This window comes from Dermochelys coriacea, chromosome 3 (assembly GCF_009764565.3).
Source record: "Dermochelys coriacea isolate rDerCor1 chromosome 3, rDerCor1.pri.v4, whole genome shotgun sequence".
Taxonomy (NCBI): Eukaryota; Metazoa; Chordata; order Testudines; family Dermochelyidae; genus Dermochelys; species Dermochelys coriacea.
In genome coordinates, this window is record NC_050070.1 from 136,826,201 (window position 1) to 136,845,583 (window position 19,383).

At 38.8% G+C, this 19,383-nt stretch overlaps 1 protein-coding gene across 1 annotated transcript in view; it reads left to right on the forward strand.

Moving 5' to 3' along the window:
- The first annotated feature begins 1,791 nt into the window (after positions 1-1,791).
- The window catches only part of ACTN2 (actinin alpha 2), an 86,681-nt gene continuing 69,089 nt past the window's right edge, over positions 1,792-19,383 (forward strand). The window contains exon 1 of the mRNA XM_043511413.1: positions 1,792-2,249. Coding sequence (XP_043367348.1) covers positions 2,124-2,249 — 126 coding nt within the window. The 5' untranslated portion in view covers positions 1,792-2,123. The remainder of the gene's footprint in view (positions 2,250-19,383) is intronic.

The window sequence follows — 19,383 nt, forward strand, 5'->3', positions numbered from 1 at the left end:
AGCTTCCTGATGAAGGTCCTAAGACAGCAAATTATTAAACAAACACTAAGTACTTTGAATCAGAGCCATTAGCCTGATGTTAAAAACTCACCCCCTAACTTCACCAGAAATTTAACTTGCTACATTTTATCCAAGGGAAGACTTTTTCTGGAAAGATTGATACAAATTACTGAGAAGTTTTAGAAACACAGGGTGTCAACATTTCCCATAATTTTTTTTATTAAAAAGAATTTCCTAATGGAATTTTTGCCTACTTTTCATCTATAAACATCAACCTTCTCCTGTAGTATTTAATGACTAGAAAAAAGTGCTTTTCATTTGGGTTTTGAAATATTTAAAGTTATCATGTAAATACCCAAACCCAGATGACAATACAAGTTGTGTGTGTGTATGAGTAATTTATAAATAAAACCATCACAAAATATGTCAGCATAGTAATAATGTGTATATTTCTAAACTTTGTTCCTTTGGGATGACTGACTACAGGCTGTGGACTTCCTAATGTTACATTCACCCTTGTAGTTCACTCATAGCATCTCAAGGGACACCTACCACTTGGCCCCAAATCTGACCTCGTTTGTTTGGGGTCAGTTTTGCTGAGCATTCTGTCTTTGACAAAGGGCTTTGACAAAGCTCTGGCTGGGATGATTTAGTTGGTGTTGGTCCTGCTTTGAGCAGGGGATTGGACTAGATGACCTCCTGAGGTCTCTTCCAACCCTAATATTCTATGATTCTGTAATTCAGTGATTTGTAGATGAGGATAGGTTTGTGTCCAATACAAGCACTAGCACAGGGATGACCTTAGCTGGCAATACTTAGGTGGGTGTTTAATAATAGACTAGATGAAGAACAAAGTAAACCTGCCTGCCAGTTCCCAAGAGAAATATTCCCCCCAGGAAAATTAAAATGATATGACATGGGAAGCATGGGACGTGCCTGTCTGTATTGTGTTTTCATTGTTCACAATGTGCCATACAGAGAACAAAAAGTTTCCCCACTGAATTTTCCAAAAGACTTTTTTCTAAATTATTGCCGTAGCAGTCATTAATTTATAATTCTCTCATTCTAACTAGGGGGCCAGATTCTGTAAACTGCTGAACATCCTCTGCCTCCCATTGATTTCAGTGGGAGTTGAGAGTGCTCAGAGCTTTGCTAGATCTGGCTTTTATTCTCTCTGGTTTACATTCCAGTCCTGATCTATTTAGTAGTTTTGTTTTCTCTTGGTAAATGCTTTTCTATAGTGACTCATGAGAACCTTTTCAAAAAGGGAGATGGGGTGAAGTGAGTCAAGGGCCTTGAAGCTTTGGACCAACAGTAAGTACTGTGTTGTTTTTATATATGTATGTGTGTGTATGTATAATATATCTTGATTCTGTTTTTTAATTTATAAATTGTAATCAGCTCTCCAAACTATAGATGCATGCACCGAACATAAAAAGATGAAACTTCAACAGTTTCTCAGTGCTATTAAAAGAAAAAAGACGATAATGCAAATCACAGAAAATGTTCAGAGCCACTGAACACAGAATGTATACAGAGGTGAATTTCCTTGATTAGACTTCCCTCCTGTAGATAAATCATTGCTCTTCTCTGCACAGTAAATACCTACAGGTATTTGTGTAACAGTTTAATAACACTTAATAGCAAATGCAAAATTGCATAGTCTTCTATATACCAACAGATCATTCTGCTTCTGCTGATCAGGCTGACGGTCTGCCTTGCAACTTGTAAAGGAGAGACTGAGAAAGGTGGGGGCTGCTGAGCCACGTGACACAGTGGGGATAATAGGCAGCAGCAGTGAGCTGGAGCCCGGGCTTCTCTGGAGACTCAGCCACAGGGACCTGCAGCAGCAGCAGCAGCAGCAGAGAGAGAGGGAGGGAGGGAGGGAGGGGAGTGAAGTGAAGGTCATCACAGTTCAGCTCATACCTGTATCCTGACAGCTTCAACCTGTCCTGCCAGCAAGACTCATCAATATTAACACCCTCTCACCTTGAAAAAAGAAAAAAAGAAAGAAGGAAGCAGGGGAAAACAACACTGCCTGAAATCAAAGAAAAAAGTAAAAAATAAAAATCAAGTAATAAAAGCCACAGCAAGTGTAGAGTTGAATCTGGTCCTTGAGCAGTATGAACCAGATAGAAACAAGTATGCAGTACAGCTATGAATATGAAGATGATGAGTATATGATCCAAGAGGAAGAATGGGATAGGGACATGCTCCTGGACCCAGCATGGGAGAAACAGCAAAGGAAGGTCAGGAAAGAAAATAAACTGTGTGTCTGTCGATGTGTGTCTGTGGAATAATAATCACCACCTTATTATAACACTTTATCCTGCAGTTGTAAATGAATGTGTACTAGTGAATTCAACTGCTATAATTTTTGCAAAGGAATCTATGATTAGTTTTACTCTTTATGTAAACATTTTTAATTATGTTGTTATATATAGCTTATGAAATAGTCCTTCACTTTCACTTTTAGAATTCTTGTATATAAATGGAGGCTGTATATGAAATTAAATGAACATCATGAAAGTTTTTTGATACACTTTGCTGACAAAATATTAGTTCAATATTTTTCATGCTCACGTTGGCTGTTGGCAGAGATTTTAACGATTCCTAAAATCACTTTCTTGGCCATATTTTCAAAAAGTGGCCTCTGAATTTGTGTAAATTCACCTGATTGCCTGTAAAAATAAGGTAATTGAAAGTGTAAATGAGAAGCTATGCCTGCAATTACCCAAAATGCACTTGCAACCGTATATTTCCAGGAACAAACTGAGAGACCACTTTTGAAATTAAGGTCCTCTGAGTTGACTCGTATTAGAATTTACTGTCAAATCCAGTGGAATAGTCTGGTTAAGAAAATATAGTCTTGGGAAATGTTCAGGCTGAGGTTTAAAAAAATCTCTTTATTTACTGAGTTAGGGACTGAAAGGTATCCAGCTGTCGTCCTACCAACTTACAGAGACAACTCTGTAAACGCCCTGAGCATCCTACTGTGGAGGAAATGCTTCTTACCTTCTGAATTTTGAGAAACAGTTGTATTAGCATAGAGGCTGCTGATGCTCTGTTGCTGAGTACAGGTGGTATTTATAATCTTATCAGCAACTTGATTAACAGTTTTGATACTCCACTAGATAATCACTAATACGGCTTCATTAAAACATGAAAAAGTAGAAATCACCTAAGCTGTTGCATAAGCAGCACATGGGAAAGGGATGATCATGTGAAATATTTCTGTTATTTCCTAAAGTAACAGATAATGTTGAAATTCACAGCTGTAAGATCTGGAGTTATGAGGTCATCTGCTAATTGCAGAAATAAAATATGTGGTATCCATCAGGCAATTGGGCCAAATTCTGTCCTTTGCTATGTGTGAAGAGCTCCCATTGAAAACTTCAGTGGAAGTTGCATATGTGTATCTGAAGGCAGAATTCAGCCTATTGAACACCTACCCTCTGTATATAACCTCTGTCTCAATGTCAGAGCAATTAGTTGCTTTCAGCAGGAAACTAAGGGTGAAATCCTGACCACAGATCGATGAGTCTTGTTTAGTTTTCAGGACCTGGCATGGTATCATCTGTCCAGATACTACGGTGTGTAGGTAACGTGCACTCTGTGGGATGTCTTGAATACTGGTCTTTATATCGGTTATTTCAGTTGTATCCTCTGAACCAGTAATAAAACTACACCAGTCATCTCTGAGATTTATTTTAGTTGGACTTTATTTTTTTGTCTGGTGATCAAGTGATTCTGATGCACTGTAACCTATGTGGCAATTAAAGTATGGAAGGCTTTTCAGTATTAGAAAATTGAGGTGGTTCATTTTGTAAAGTATGGTGCTTTTAGTTCCTCTGAGGACCTAATAAAGTTTCGTATGCAGCAAAAAACCACATTGCATAACAACTGCAGTTTTGCACAACAGTGTTGTATTTCCAAGTAGCATCAGCTAGATTTACTTTCCTTGAAAATACTGAATTCATAAGACTGCAGCATCCAGGATAAAATTGATTCTATGCCTCATTTGAGTCTATGTTCTTGGCAGAGTGGGCAGATCCACAGAATGCTGTGGTAAGAAGACAAAGTACTGAGGGGTTTTTAAGAGTGTGGCAGTTGAATAACTCTTCGACACTCCAGAAGAGTTTTCCTACAGTGAAAATCAGATATGCAGAGAATTTTACCTTATTTTGGTTAGCAGTTAATCTGTTGCACATTTTTAACATTTGTTTGGGGGGTGGAGGGAGTAGGACAGGGAAAAGCTCATGTGAGTCACCAACTGTGGACTCTACATTTCTATCCCTTGTTCTATACCAGTTTGTTTTTCACTCCAGTTAGACAATGCTTCAGTGGAAAGTTAGCAGTTCAGAGCATATCAATAGATTAGCTATATTGTGGCTTTGTTTCTTTGTCTGCCATATGCATTTAAAACAAATGCCAAAGTGATGCATACATTTAAAAATAACTAAGAGAGGGCATTCTTATTCCTTGGCTTGGAAAGGAGTCTGATAATATATTTTCCCCTGGATTAATAATATCTCAATAGATGGCCTGATGGATCTGAAGTGATCTAATGGTGTCAAAATCATTTTTTCAGGGTGCTAAAATAAGTTACGGAAAGTACATTCCCCATTCCCATATTTACCAGGAGAAGGCTGTATATGCTTGGGTGGGCACAAAGCTTTGTTCAAATATAATAATGAATAGTGATCTCAGTGCAACCCTGGCAGTTGGCAGCATATATGTTCTATGAGACAATCTTGGAAGAGGACAAAAATAAATGCCATTGTTTCTATTGTGGGCTGCCCTCTCCAGACTTGCCATTTCACTGATATGCATGGTATGAGATCTGTCAACAGATGCTGATAACACACGATGACGTCCATAGGATTACAATGGATATGACGCTAATTATAACCACAGCTCACAGGGTATTATGATCCGCAGTAATCCAGGCTCTTGCTCTGGAATTCTTTGTTGCAGAAGTCTCAGTTAAATATGATGTACATTGTACAAAAGGAAGCTGGGGAGTAGCTTTGCTGTATCTGTTGTGAACGTGAATTGCAAATTGAAAGCTTCAGTTGACGCAAAGTTTAACCTGTGTAAAAGGACACCACTAAAGTGCAGCAGTTGGCAGTATACACTATTAGATGCTAATGGTGCAAAACGTAATTGGGGATTGTAGGGTTTGAATTTCAAACAGAGGTTTGAAAGGATTAAATTGTGAGATTATTAATATGTCTTCATTATGCCGTGTGTAGAGATGCTTCCAATACATGCTGATCAGAAAAGTTCAGTTTTTGTGTCTTGTTTTCATCTTCAGGAGAAAGTGACCAGGGTCAATTAGTACTTTTGAAGTTTACTGCTTAATAAAAACACAGTGCGTTGCCATTGTCACTTTGCTTGCTTGCTTGGTTTAAAAAATATTCTACAAGTGATGTGGATGTAGACACTTGTTCATTTGAACCTAAAAGGAAGCCATCAAGTACAGTTTATATTGGGCCACTTACTAGTCATGGGAGATAATACCTTTCAGTCATTGCCAAGCTGGGCTGGATATGAATTGAAAGCCGTACTTGCTGACAATGGAAAATTTAAAAGCCTAAGATTTCCCTTCTGATTTTTGCTGTTTCAAAACAAAAACCTGATATCTAATACATTTCAATAAAATATTTCAGTAATAATTCGATTGGAAAAAGACTATCAATTTACTTTAGGCAAATTGGGGCAATGGTAAACTCAAGAACTAAAATCCTGTATTCTTTGCAGCCTGCCCCTTCAGTTTTAATTAATGTCATCTTTACAACTGGCATCTGATCCTGTGACACCGATGGCTGTGGCATCACCAAATGTCTTGAGATTCTGGAGTCAATCTCAAAAGCTTTTGGAGTATTCTCAAGCTGAGGCTTGGGTGAAAAGACTGAGTATCAGCATGTATGTTGAAGACATTGAGGTGAAAGGCATTACATCCCTTGAGCCCAGGTTTCCCCACAAAGGGCATGAAGTTGATATTTCAGGGTCATCAATTGGATTTAAATTATAGGTGGCTTTTTAAATAAATTCTATTGCCTTTTATTATTTATGTCATATATAGAAAAAAGTGCTCTCAAAATTTTTAGATATAGGTAGGAAGACAAAGGTCAATCTTTTGGTTTTGTGTTTGTACAGTGCCTAGCACAGTGGAGTTCTGGTCCTTGACTAGGGCTCATAGGCACTATCACAATGTAAATAATAATTATTAATAAGATTCCTGCCTCAATAAACCTACAGTCCTAACACTGATGGAGCTGTGTCTTGGTGCTGAGGGTTCAGGGGTAGTAATTTACAGGGAAGTATTTTGTTACTCTAGTAAATTTGTTTTCATTTGTATGAAGCTATATCACTATTTCTTCATTTATTCCTTTTTTAGCTAACTTGCTTGTTTGTTTCCCACTAGCTCACACTAACGCCAGCTACTTAACACTGTGCTTGCAGCTGTCTATTTTTCATTTGTTTAATCCCAGTTAAAATATTTCACATAAAGTGGGATTTTCAAAATCACACATTTTGGCTTAACTTTTACTCCCCTTGAAATCAATGGTAAAAATGGGTGCATGGCTGTTATTGACCCAGCTGTGCTGTACAATCCAGTTCGCCCACACAGATCAGAGTGAAGGATGGGTGCTCTTATGAATAACAGCTTCAAATGTTATGGAAAATTCAATGCTTACCTTTTATCTTAACAAAGCAAGAGTATGCTGTTGAGAATAGTATTTGCAATTCTAAATCAGGGTGGGTTGCCACTCAGGGAGGTATATTAAGCTGTCTTTTTAAAATGCTGAGGGCATACATTTTTGTCCTGATATGCCCCTGTAACTCCTATTTAATATTAATGGGAGTTATACATATGAATTGAGAGCAGACTTTAACTCCAAGTATGTAAACCTCTATTGAATAATTAGGTTCATCCTTATTATTTCAACCTTTAACATACATGGAATTTAAATACTTAATTTCATATAGTTAAACACTGCTTGTATTACAGTTGATTTCTGGGCCCCAGAGACATTGTTTATTTAAAGGAATATATGGATATGTATTAAATACTATGAGTTAAGATATTCAACATTAGCAAGTCAGGAGATCCAAAAGGTAATCCTACAGCCCAGTTTGCTGTAACCCTGCTTTTAAAATATGTGGTTGTAATTGTTTTACATTGGGAAAAGTTTCTTTTTCTTCCCCACATTCTCACTATAAAGACAATATGTCAGAAGGGATTTTGCTCAAACTTAAAAACAAATTATCTTTGACCAGAGACCAAGAATAGATAGCTTCTTCTCAAAGGATGAGCATTTTGGAAAAGTTATGAGAGTAGAAAAATGGAATGACCGTTATGGACACTGCTTTGGTCACACTGATGATCTTTCATATTGTGTATTAATAGGAAAAATGCTGGTCTTTTCTGCTTTTATTAACAGATATAAAGATGTATTTGGTTAAAACACCAAACCTGGCAGAAAGTATATATTGACTTCAGATACATTTAAGTAAGAAAACAGACTGTTTTATTGAATATTCTTATCCTGTGTTTACAGAATTATAATAGTTCATGGGGTAATAAGCTGTTATTGATACTTTGTATTAGAATTTTTATTATGTTAACCTGTTCAATGTGATATTAAAATACAATGAGTTACAACCGCAAGCCTGTTTTTACTGTATTTTCTGTGTCAAGGAGAACAGAATGCTGCATTCTAGAGACTATCTCAGAAGTGGGTGATAAGTGTGTGACTGTAGGGGGCTCGTATGCAGAGCCACCTTTACATTAGTGCCTCCTAGTGGGAGTGCAGGGCTGAGAGTGGATGTCTGTTTTGGAAGTGACAGATTAAAAAAGAAGACCTGAAATATAGGGAAGAGGGAGAAGTTGTGTGCTGGGAGCCCATCTAGAAATCTTTGTGCTCCTGATGTAGTGGCTATCTAGGTAGATAGATGCATGGAAGCTCATGATTCTTTTGAGTAGAAACATTGCCACCTTCTAAGTAAAGGACAGAAAGATTTATCTGATACCTAAGTTTTATTTTTAGACGGCTTTTGTCATATAATGATTTATTGCTATGGGTTTTTTTAAACCTTGACATAAAACATTCTTGTTTGTTATTAAAGGAAAACATAAGCCTTTGGGATAAAGAAAAGATCTGAAGGTTGTTGACAGGTGCAATTCACTCTTTAGGATATCTGTACTGCAAGGGAATATGCAGACTAGGGCAGTGTGTATGCCAGAATTCTTTATGTCTCATTCCATCCTTTGCAGTACTTCAGGCATGATTGTCTATCATTGTCCTATAAATTAATAGAAAGTGTACTGGAACAAGATTTCTGGCCTTAGTTATACTATTATAGACAAAGCCAGCACAAGAAGTCTTAATCTTATTACACTGGTGGTGTAAAGGGTTCTTTTAAGGTGGGTGTAAATTTAATTTCTGCTTAATTTAAGGCCTTTTTACACTGCTAGAGTAGCACCAAAGGGCCTTAATGTAAACTAGAATAAATCTCAAAGTATTTAGTTAGGCTAAATCCTGTACTCCTCTTGCATGCAAAACTCCTTTTGATTTCACTGGGAAGTATGCATGTGTGAAGACTGCCAGAACAGAACAGGCCCATCAGTAAAAAAGCCGCGTTGTTTTGTATCCTACTAAATATCCAATCTTTGGCATTATAGAAATTAATTTTTCCTTTGTGATGCATTAATTTGGCATGTAAATCCTGTAATTACAGCCTCCATCATACTAGAAAATAAGTAAAGTTTGCATAGAAGTATAGGCATAGAGACTCTCTTAGGAAAGACTAGTGACCATTATGGACCAAATTATCCATCTAGTTAAACGTGTGCGACTTAATTGAGTTCAATGGCATTGCACTGATGAACAGGAATTAAGAGAAATTGACTCTATAAATCTGTAGGCAACATCTGTAAATAGTTACAGTAAATTTCACTCCAGAGTCCATGCTGGCTTCCACCAGTGTAGCCTCAGTAGAAATACCCCTCCTTCTTGAAAAGTCTGACAGGGTGAGAAGTTTAAAGTGATGGAAGGCAGCAGCCCCGTTCCTCACCTCTGGGATAAAAGAGGTGATCAAGCCTGAGTTGCACACACTGTGGATAAAATGGGAAAAAGAAATTAAATGGGTGCCAGGACTGGTTGGAGATCACTAGGAAAATTAGGAAATGTAGAAATATTACTGTTATACTTAAGGGTGCCCCAGGACACCACTGTTGTTATTTGGAGTATAATAGTATCCACAGATTGGGATAGACACCTTCCAATTGCAGGTCGACCTTGCACTGGGAGCCGGGTAGGCAGATCTGTGCCTGTGCAGAGCCCCATTGAAATAAATGACTCTGTGTATCTGCAGAGGTCTGCTCATGAAGATTCACAGACATGTAGTATATGAAGACAATCTCTGCCCCGAAGAGTTTCCAGCAATGTGATACAGACAGCAGGGTCTCCTTATGCCCACATGGAATCCCATTGAATTTAATGGGGCTCTAAACAGGCACCTATAGGGCAGGGCCTAAGGAAACAAGTAGGGTTTGAAGGGTAAGGGAGAGGGATGAAAACATACAGTCTTTAAAAATAAATAAATATCAACATTCCTGCTACTTCACTACCTAGCCAATGTTAATTGGCAATTTTTTGTCGGCATTACAGTAGATGTGTGTCTCTAGATAAGTGGCTTTACAGACTAACTTAGGGAAGGGATTCCGTTTGTAAGGAGTGCCGTGGAGGGAAGTACAAAGACAGTTGTGGGAGATCATATCTCATGTGACCTGCAGAGTCCTAAAATGCAACTCCTAGCCATCCTCTCCCTGTATCCTCTGGGTGAGAACACAGTTGATAAACTGCCAAGTTTTTAATTGCTGGTGAATTAAAGCAGCAAAAAGCAAACAATTTATATGTATCAGGTTTATTTATCAACTGGTTCAAGAATATTATGGTTGTGTGCATTAAAAAAAGAATGATGTGCCTATAATATGAAAATTAGGTGCAGCCGCTGGGCTCTGGGCAAGCATCCAACATGGATCTTAGCATTGTAAACTTTCAGCACCCCGAGGCTAAGTGTTTTTCTCAAGTTGGTCAGGGTTTTCCTTTTTTAAACAGACATTGAAAGTTTTAACATTAAACAGTAGGTAACAAAAGTTCTGCCCTCTCCTTTTAAAATATTGTTTCCTATGCCGCACTTTGGATGGCAGATGGTTCCATATAGGGCCTGAATCAAAGCCCACTGAAATCAATGGAAAGTCTCCAGTTGACTTCAGCTGGGTTTGGATCAGGCACCTATAGAGTCTTCTCTTTGCTATCATATAATCATGTTGGTTGGTGAGAAGTTATTATATATTAACTATTTTCTAGTATTATGCCTTAAATTGTAGATTCTGATCCTACAAAGGGACTCACAAACAGAGAGCCCTACTCTTGTGCAGCATCCTGCGGAAAGTAGTAGGGCTCCATGGAGGAGTCAGGGCTGTGTACGTGGATTGTTTTGCAGGATTAGGCCCTTAGAGATTGGTTTTAAGTTAAAATAGTAAACATGCTGAATTCCTTTTGCTAATGTGACTTGTGTGGAATTGTGTCTGAGAGGAGGACACTGAAGCAGTTGCAGAATGACCATATTTTGTCAGCGTGTTTGATATTTTATCTAAATATTATCAATAAACTCTGCTCTGAGGGAGAAATAAATGAAAATTGTGGCCATATGTACCCAGAATATAAAAGAAAATTAAACAGAGCTTTTAAGAAACTATCTCAACCAGCAATATTTCATGGTGGCAGAATTTTATAGTTCTATTGGGAAATCCTTTTAAAAAACCCAAACAAAACACCATTTTATTTTAAGAAGTAAGTGCATCGGTGCAGTACCAATATTTATTCATTTATTTTATTCCTTTCAATTTATATTCATCCTCTAATCTGAATGTAGCACTTTTGCTTTCTAATGGGCAAATTCTGTATTACACTATGCAATTCTACTGAATTCATTACAATGGGACTGAACAACTGGATTTTAAAAATACTCAGTGTCCTTTATAACACAGCTGGCTACATTTAAGCATTCTAGAACTGAACTTGGTTACAGAGGAATATGTTATATTATTAATTTCTCTGGCATGTATATATGATACATTTCACAGATGCCTAAAATGGTTCCTGTGGACATCTCAGTCAAGTTAATATTGTTCAAAAATTAATTTTCTGTTTTTTTTAAGTTAATTTAAATGTATTGAAAAATGTGGGATGATCAGACAGATACCTTTTTCATCATGGTTGGTTTCTAGGAAATAAATGCACCTCAGACTGTTGTAATAAGACACTGGTAATATTTGCATTTGAAAACAGATTTGCATCTATAACAACTTGGGCCAACCAAGGTTGTTGTTAATGCACTGGAGCTCTCTAAAAGAAAAAGCATTGATGGATATTAGTATACATCGAACTGAGACCATTGGACAGAGCCATTCACAATGTCATCAGGCACTGTGCAATGGTCCCTTTTCAGTTTATATAATCAGGCATGAATTTAAGAAAATTACCTATTCCACTTTATGTAACAAGAAAATACAACTGAATGATCACCTTCTGTGATTGTGCTTCTGTTCCTATACAGTAACTTTTCCCTGTGGTACTGGAAGCAACTCTTTTTTAAACTAACTAGGGTGGCGTGATTCTAATAATTCTCACACTCCTGGTGGGAAAGAATTACTTTGTAGGACCAGAGGTTCAGTTGCTGTCAGTGGTGATTTTCCTCTGTTGCTGGGGATGTTGGAACAGGAGAGAGAGCCTGAATAATCAGGTGAAGGAGAGGGAAGGAGAGCAAAATGAAAAGAGAGAGAATTGAAACAAAAGAGCGGGTGAGAGGGAGGGAAATTGAAACTAAGGACAGATACCAAACAGCTGAAGGGAGATTAGAAACCAGAGACCAGCCATGCCTGCTTATGGGGCAGGGGGGCGGGAAGGAAAGCCGGCTTCAGCAGTAAGAAAAGCAGTACTTGTGGCACCTTAGAGACTAACAAATTTATTAGAGCATAAGCTTTCGTGAGCTACAGCTCACTTCATCGGATGCATTTGGTGGAAAAAACAGAGGAGAGATTTATATACACACACAGAGAACATGAAACAATGGGTTTATCATACTCACTGTAAGGAGAGTGATCTCTTAAGATAAGCCATCACCAGCAGCAGGGGCGGGAAAGGAGGAAAACCTTTCATGGTGACAAGCAAGGTAGGCTAATTCCAGCAGTTAACAAGAATATCAGAGGAACACTGGGGGGTGGGGTGGGGGGGAGAAATAACATGGGGAAATAGTTTTACTTTGTGTAATGACTCATCCATTCCCAGTCTCTATTCAAGCCTAAATTAATTGTTCTGTTGTGTGGTGTGTGGTTGCTGGTGAGTATTTGCTTCAGATTGGGGGTCTGTCTGTAAGCAAGGACTGGCCTGTCTCCCAAGATCTGTGAGAGTGATGGGTCGTCCTTCAGGATAGGTTGTAGATCCTTGATGATGCGTTGGAGAGGTTTTAGTTGGGGGCTGAAGGTGATGGCTAGTGGCGTTCTGTTATTTTCTTTGTTGGGCCTGTCCTGTAGTACTGCGATGGGTACCCGCATGGCCCCACAGTATGCCAACATTTTTATGGCTGACTTAGAACAACGCTTCCTCAGCTCTCGTCCCCTAATGCCCCTACTCTACTGCGCTACATTGATGACATCTTCATCATCTGGACCCATGGAAAAGAAGCCCTTGAGGAATTCCACCATGATTTCAACAATTTCCATCCCACCATCAACCTCAGCCTGGACCAGTCCACACAAGAGATCCACTTCCTGGACACTACGGTGCTAATAAGCGATGGTCACATAAACACCACTCTATATCGGAAACCTACTGACCGCTATTCCTACCTACATGCCTCTAGCTTTCATCCAGATCATACCACTCGATCCATTGTCTACAGCCAAGCTCTATGATATAACCGCATTTGCTCCAACCCCTCAGACAGAGACAAACATCTACAAGATCTCTATCATGCATTCGTACAACTACAATACCCACCTGCTGAAGTGAAGAAACAGATTGACAGAGCCAGAAGAGTACCCAGAAGTCACCTACTACAGGACAGACCCAACAAAGAAAATAACAGAACGCCACTAGCCATCACCTTCAGCCCCCAACTAAAACCTCTCCAACGCATCATCAAGGATCTACAACCTATCCTGAAGGACGACCCATCACTCTCACAGATCTTGGGAGACAGGCCAGTCCTTGCTTACAGACAGCCCCCCAATCTGAAGCAAATACTCACCAGCAACCACACACCACACAACAGAACCACTAACCCAGGAACCTATCCTTGCAACAAAGCCCGTTGCCAACTCTGTCCACATATCTATTCAGGGAACACCATCATAGGGCCTAATCACATCAGCCACACTATCAGAGGCTTGTTCACCTGCGCATCTACCAATGTGATATATGCCATCATGTGCCAGCAATGCCCCTCTGCCATGTACATTGGCCAAACTGGACAGTCTCTACGTAAAAGAATGAATAGACACAAATCAGACGTCAAGAATTATAACATTCAAAAACCAGTTGGAGAACACTTCAATCTCTCTGGTCACTCGATTACAGACCTAAGAGTGGCTATCCTTCAACAAAAAAGCTTCAAAAACAGACTCCAACGAGAGACTGCTGAATTGGAATTAATTTGCAAACTGGATACAATTAACTTAGGCTTGAATAGAGACTGGGAATGGATGAGTCATTACACAAAGTAAAACTATTTCCCCATGTTATTTCTCCCCCCACCCCACCCCCCACTGTTCCTCTGATATTCTTGTTAACTGCTGGAATTAGCCTACCTTGCTTGTCACCATGAAAGGTTTTCCTCCTCCCCCCCTCCCCCCCCGCTGCTGGTGATGGCTTATCTTAAGTGATCACTCTCCTTACAGTGTGTATGATAAACCCATTGTTTCATGTTCTCTGTGTGTGTATATAAATCTCTCCTCTGTTTTTTCCACCAAATGCATCCGATGAAGTGAGCTGTAGCTCACGAAAGCTTATGCTCTAATAAATGTTAGTCTCTAAGGTGCCACAAGTACTGCTTTTCTTCTTGTGAATACAGACTAACACGGCTGCTACTCTGAAACCTGGCTTCAGCAGTGTTACTGATCGTGCTCAGTCTGTATGACCATGTTCAATACAAGCCAAGCAGCAAATCTGGAGGGGCATGTGACCCTGCATGAGCCCCCTCCCCATGTGTCATCTCTGCTAGAAACACACACAACCTGAGAAGTGTAAGAAAGAAATGTAGGGATATAATAAGAGACATGGTGGATAGGGCAATATCTTTTATTGGACCAACTTCTCTGTTGGTGAAAGAGATAAGCTTTAGAGCTACACAGAGCTCTTCTGCAGGTCAGGGAAAGGTACTCAGTGTCGCTGCCAAATACAAGGTAAAACAGATAGTAGCTAACACATATTTTAAGACACCATTCAAGGTAAAGTGACCTGTTAACACCTCTCCAGTCATAGGACAAAAAAGTGGGGTTAGTGGATTACAAATTGCTGTAATAAAAGACATAAAGCCAGCGTCTTTATTAAGACCATGATTTTTACTGTCTAGCAAAGTTACGAATTTAAGCACGCGGGCTCGTCTTTTGAAGGCTTTGTGCAGGTTTCCTTTGAGGATGATGACTGATAGATCAGATACAAATTGATCATTTTGTGACATATTCACCCACAGGTGATATGATGTTTTTTGTCGTTTATCATTTTTCTGTTTGAAAAATACCTAGCACTTTCATACTTTTTGATCAAATATTTTGCATGCACATAACTGAAAAACAACTGACGCTAGAAAGACCAAACATTAAATCTAGGTCTTTAAAGATAAAAAACACTGTGCCAAGAACTCCATGGTATTGCCCTTGCCCTGTTATGCAAATTCATGCTTCCTTTTCCATCAGATTTTTCCTTCCAACCTTTTCAGCTACCATACCACATTACAGAAAAAGATCAAAGATGATAAAGCTTGAATTAGTGGTGAGAAACATTCTTCAGTGTTTATCATGAAAAGAGAAGGTGGAGTGTGAATAGTTCACCCTCCATTGGCTAACTCAAGCAGTTCTTCCAAAAACCCAAACTTTTTAATACTTCAAATTGCAAAGTTATGTAGTAGACAGAACACTGTCACGAAAATTTAACAACAAAATCTACTTGCTTGCCCCACTTTACCATAATAATTGATAATCATAAAAAGAATAATATTTTACTTTAAAAAAATTTTCTCAAAGGTGAGTGGGTAAGTAGAATTTTAGAAAATTACAATAGGAGTTAAATACTGGCAATATTTTTCATAGCTCTATGATAAATCCTTGCCATTGTTTTTGGAGTCACACTTACCAATACCTCTCATTTGGGGCTGTCTACATAGGCAATTTGACCTTGTTGTGGGATTATGTTGTTGTTTATTATTTGTATTACTGTAGCAACTAGAATCTCTAGGCATGGCCTAGGATCCCATTGTGCTCGGTGCTATATAAACACAGAACAAAAAGACAGTACCTGTCCCAAAGATTTTACCCGTTTTGGTTCTGTCTGTGTAGATGGAACCAAACCATATTTTAGCCACATTACTGAATCGTGTTACAGTCTTGTCACTAATGCATTCTAATACAACAGGGGCAACTGGATGAAATTTGATGGCTTGTGTTGAATAGGTCAGAAGGGATCTAATGGTCCCTTGGGCCTTAAAAATCTATAACTCTGACATGATTAGATGACAACTGTGTTTAAAATATGATACTTGACATAGTAAATGTCCCACAGTGGTGTGTGTTTTTGTTTGTTTTTTTAAAGAGTAGTACAATATGCTTAAGTCAATGTAAGCTGAGGGTACATTAGAGGACAAATGAACAGTTATCCAGAAACCCAGGACAAATTTCAACCCCATTTTCAGAAATAGCTGCCTAAAAATTAGGCTCTCAGTTCTTGTTTAGGGTCTTGGTTCAGGAAAAGACTTCCACATGTGCTTAAATCCGTCCCTACATCGGACAAGCTCATGCCTACAGTTAAGCATGTGTTTAAGTGCTGCCCTGGATGAGAATGCTTTCCTAAACTGGTACCTAAATAAGTGCCCTGATTTTTCAAAAGTACTGAACACCTAGGCTCGTCAGTTCCCACTGAATTGCAGGCTATGCAGCACTTCTGAAAATCAGGGCACTTATTTAGGAACCTAAATAAGGGTTTAGGAGCCTATCTTTGGGCAAACTTTTTTGAAAATCTTGGTCCCAGCATAGCTTTATGGTGCTGGAAAGGCTAATAATTTGCACATTTGTATGTGAGAGTACAAGGAACTTATTGTTTGTAGAAAACCAATAATCACCTTCATGGCGTGTGAGCAAAGAAAACATAAATGCTGGTGCAGCTTTGAGGGATTTTTTAAGCTATGGGTCTTTCTTCAGGCTGTGGAAAACCTGTAGGGTCAAATTTCAATCCCAGCTGTAGCTAGATTAACTTCAGTGGAGTTACGTCAGGAATCAGTTTGGCCCTATCTGTCTATTCTGTTTAATGTCTTTATCTACACATATAGTGTATTATGCATCTGTCACCAGGGTTTTGACGACCTACTAGAATTATTAAAAACAAACAAACAAAACACCATAAAAATAGTCTGAAGATTGTACTTTCTGCCTTTGCCTTGTGGCCTGTTTTTCCATGACAGAAAGCGGGCCCATAGTCAAAATGTTTTATGACCAGAAAACATGCACTTTAACAAAGAACTTCTATGTTTACTTGACAAAGGATTTGCTCATTACAAATTCAGCGTTCATTCTAAAAACAGATGTTCCTGCTCCCTGCATTTGAGCTGTCGCTGTTTATTATTTTTTTCTATTGATTCTGGTTAGGTTCTTAAGCAAAAACAAGTTAGTTAATACCATTTTGTGTGCATATATAATGATGATATCTATTTATAGTCTCTGAGTAAGATATTTAAAAGTCACCTTAGTGACTTTGGCACATAAGTCCAATTTCCAAAAATTACTTAGGCATTTTAGTCCTATTGAAAGTCAATGGGACTTAGTGGCCGAAATACATTGGTGCTTTTGAAAATTTTACCCTCTGTCTACTTTGTCACAGAGCAATTGTGTTACTGAGGTTAAAAAATAATCAAGCACAATACATTTTAAAAGCACCTCCTATATTTATGCAGTTGTGTTCTAATAATAATAAAAAAACCAAAAACTTTAAAGTATTAAATCTAAAATGAATATTTTTTTTTATTTCTCAGTCAGCAACTGTGACTTAGCAGAGAAATTAACTTTCAGTAGCTGAAGTATATGCTTTGTGTGCTGAGAAATACTGCATTTAATACACACAAGCGGGTTAGGTTACATAGTGAGCTAATGCACAAGGCTTTTACTTCTGAGAAAGGGACCTCAGTTGAAATCTTGATTTAGAAAAACTGAATTTGGTAGGCTTGAAATCTGTTATCTAACATAGTAATACGCATTCATTTACTGTTCAAAAACACTCTGATGTCTGACGATAAATATATCTTCTTATGATCACTTACTAGTAAAAGGATATTAAAACACCAAAAGGTCTTCAGACTGCATTGTCTCTTCTGAATCTTTTCTCACTTTCAGTATGGAAGACATGATCTTACACTCGTGAACATTTTAAAAGCATGTTGATAAACTAAATTATGAAAACTTTTCTATCTACCCTATAACTGGCTGAATCATACACTGGGGGACCAGGGGCGTGGCAATGTTGCATATAATTAACAGGAAAAGATAGCACAGTGAAGAAAAAGCCTCAGAGAAAGCAGGGGAGACAGTTGGAAATCCAGTCTACTAAATCTTGGATTAGCCTACTTCAATTAATCCTACTATCTGGAAGGTATACCCTCCGTTTCACCCACACTATCATTTGGATGTAATTGTTTCCATCACATAACCTTAAATAGTCAAGGATCATTTAAAAATATGTCTGTATGGCATCTTCCAACTTATCTGTATGTATATATATATCTTCTTACTATATGTTCCATTCTATGCATCCGATGAAGTGGGCTGTAGCCCACGAAAGCTTATGCTCTAATAAATTTGTTAGTCTCTAAGGTGCCACAAGTACTCCTGTCCTTTTTGTAGGAAGAAAGTCAACCAGCACCTACACTGATGGAGGTAGTGTAGCAGGAGGCAATGAGATGCCGGAAGGAGGGTATTGGGGATCAGATGCCGCTGTTGATGATGGAAGAGCAGTGAGTGGGCCCTGAGACTGGAAAAGGGAACCAGAAATAAAAATCAGTGATATGAATGTTCCTTGGCTGATGATGGGGCATTGGTCATGTTGATTCCCTTTTCTTAACTGACTTGGTGGAGAACTTTATCCAGTGCAGAGGGCATGTGCTCCACCTCAGAGTCCACGTGTGTAATACAGATGTAGAGGTGCCTCTGCCAAATTGCAAGAATAGCTAAGGAGAAGCTTCCTCTGGCACCTCCTCTTTCATCCTGACTCAGTTCTCCTTTTTCTCAATTCTAGAGGCAGAGACAAACATAGCAGAGCTTATGCAGTTTTTTCTACACGTGGTTTGCCATAGGAGACTGGCCATGCAGCTGGAATAGACCCTACAGTACACAGAAAACAGAATGACATCTCCTTTCAGTTAGATCTCTACGTTCACACCCTTCATCATCACTCTGCCAAGATACACGTCTTCAGTTGGCCCTAGCCCCTTTAATACTGTGTAGTTCCTTTTCTTGGAATAGCCTCCAGCTTGTTGATATCCTTCTGTTATGAAGGTGGCCAGACCTGAATGTAATATTCCAGACATGATTTCACTTGAACTGTATAGAAGACCAATTACTTCCCTCCTTTGTGACTTCATGCCTTTGCATAGCAACTCAAAATCTCTCCGGATTTGTTTGCTCTCATACTACATACTATTTTCTTGTCGACCTCGCTATTTCACAGTTTTGCAGGAGTTGAACCCCAAAGGCTTCCCCACATCCTGCTGTTTACTCCAGTGCAGCGTAAATCTGTTTGGGGGCATAGAGACACCTCAAACATCACCATGCTCTACGGTGATCCAAAAAGCACCAGTACACTGTGCATGTTAAAATATATCTGACACAAAGCTAGGTGACCCTGATAGAAGGAAATGTTTTCTTCAGCAGCACAAATGCCAGATTCTGTCCTCGAGGGCTTGATCCTGGTGCTGAGTATTGACTGAGAACTGCTGAGTACCATCAATCCTATTTATATCATTGGGAGTTAAGGGTACAACACCTTGCAGGTTTGGGCCCCCAGATGCATGCATGGTTTCCATTTACTTAAATGGGATTCACATATA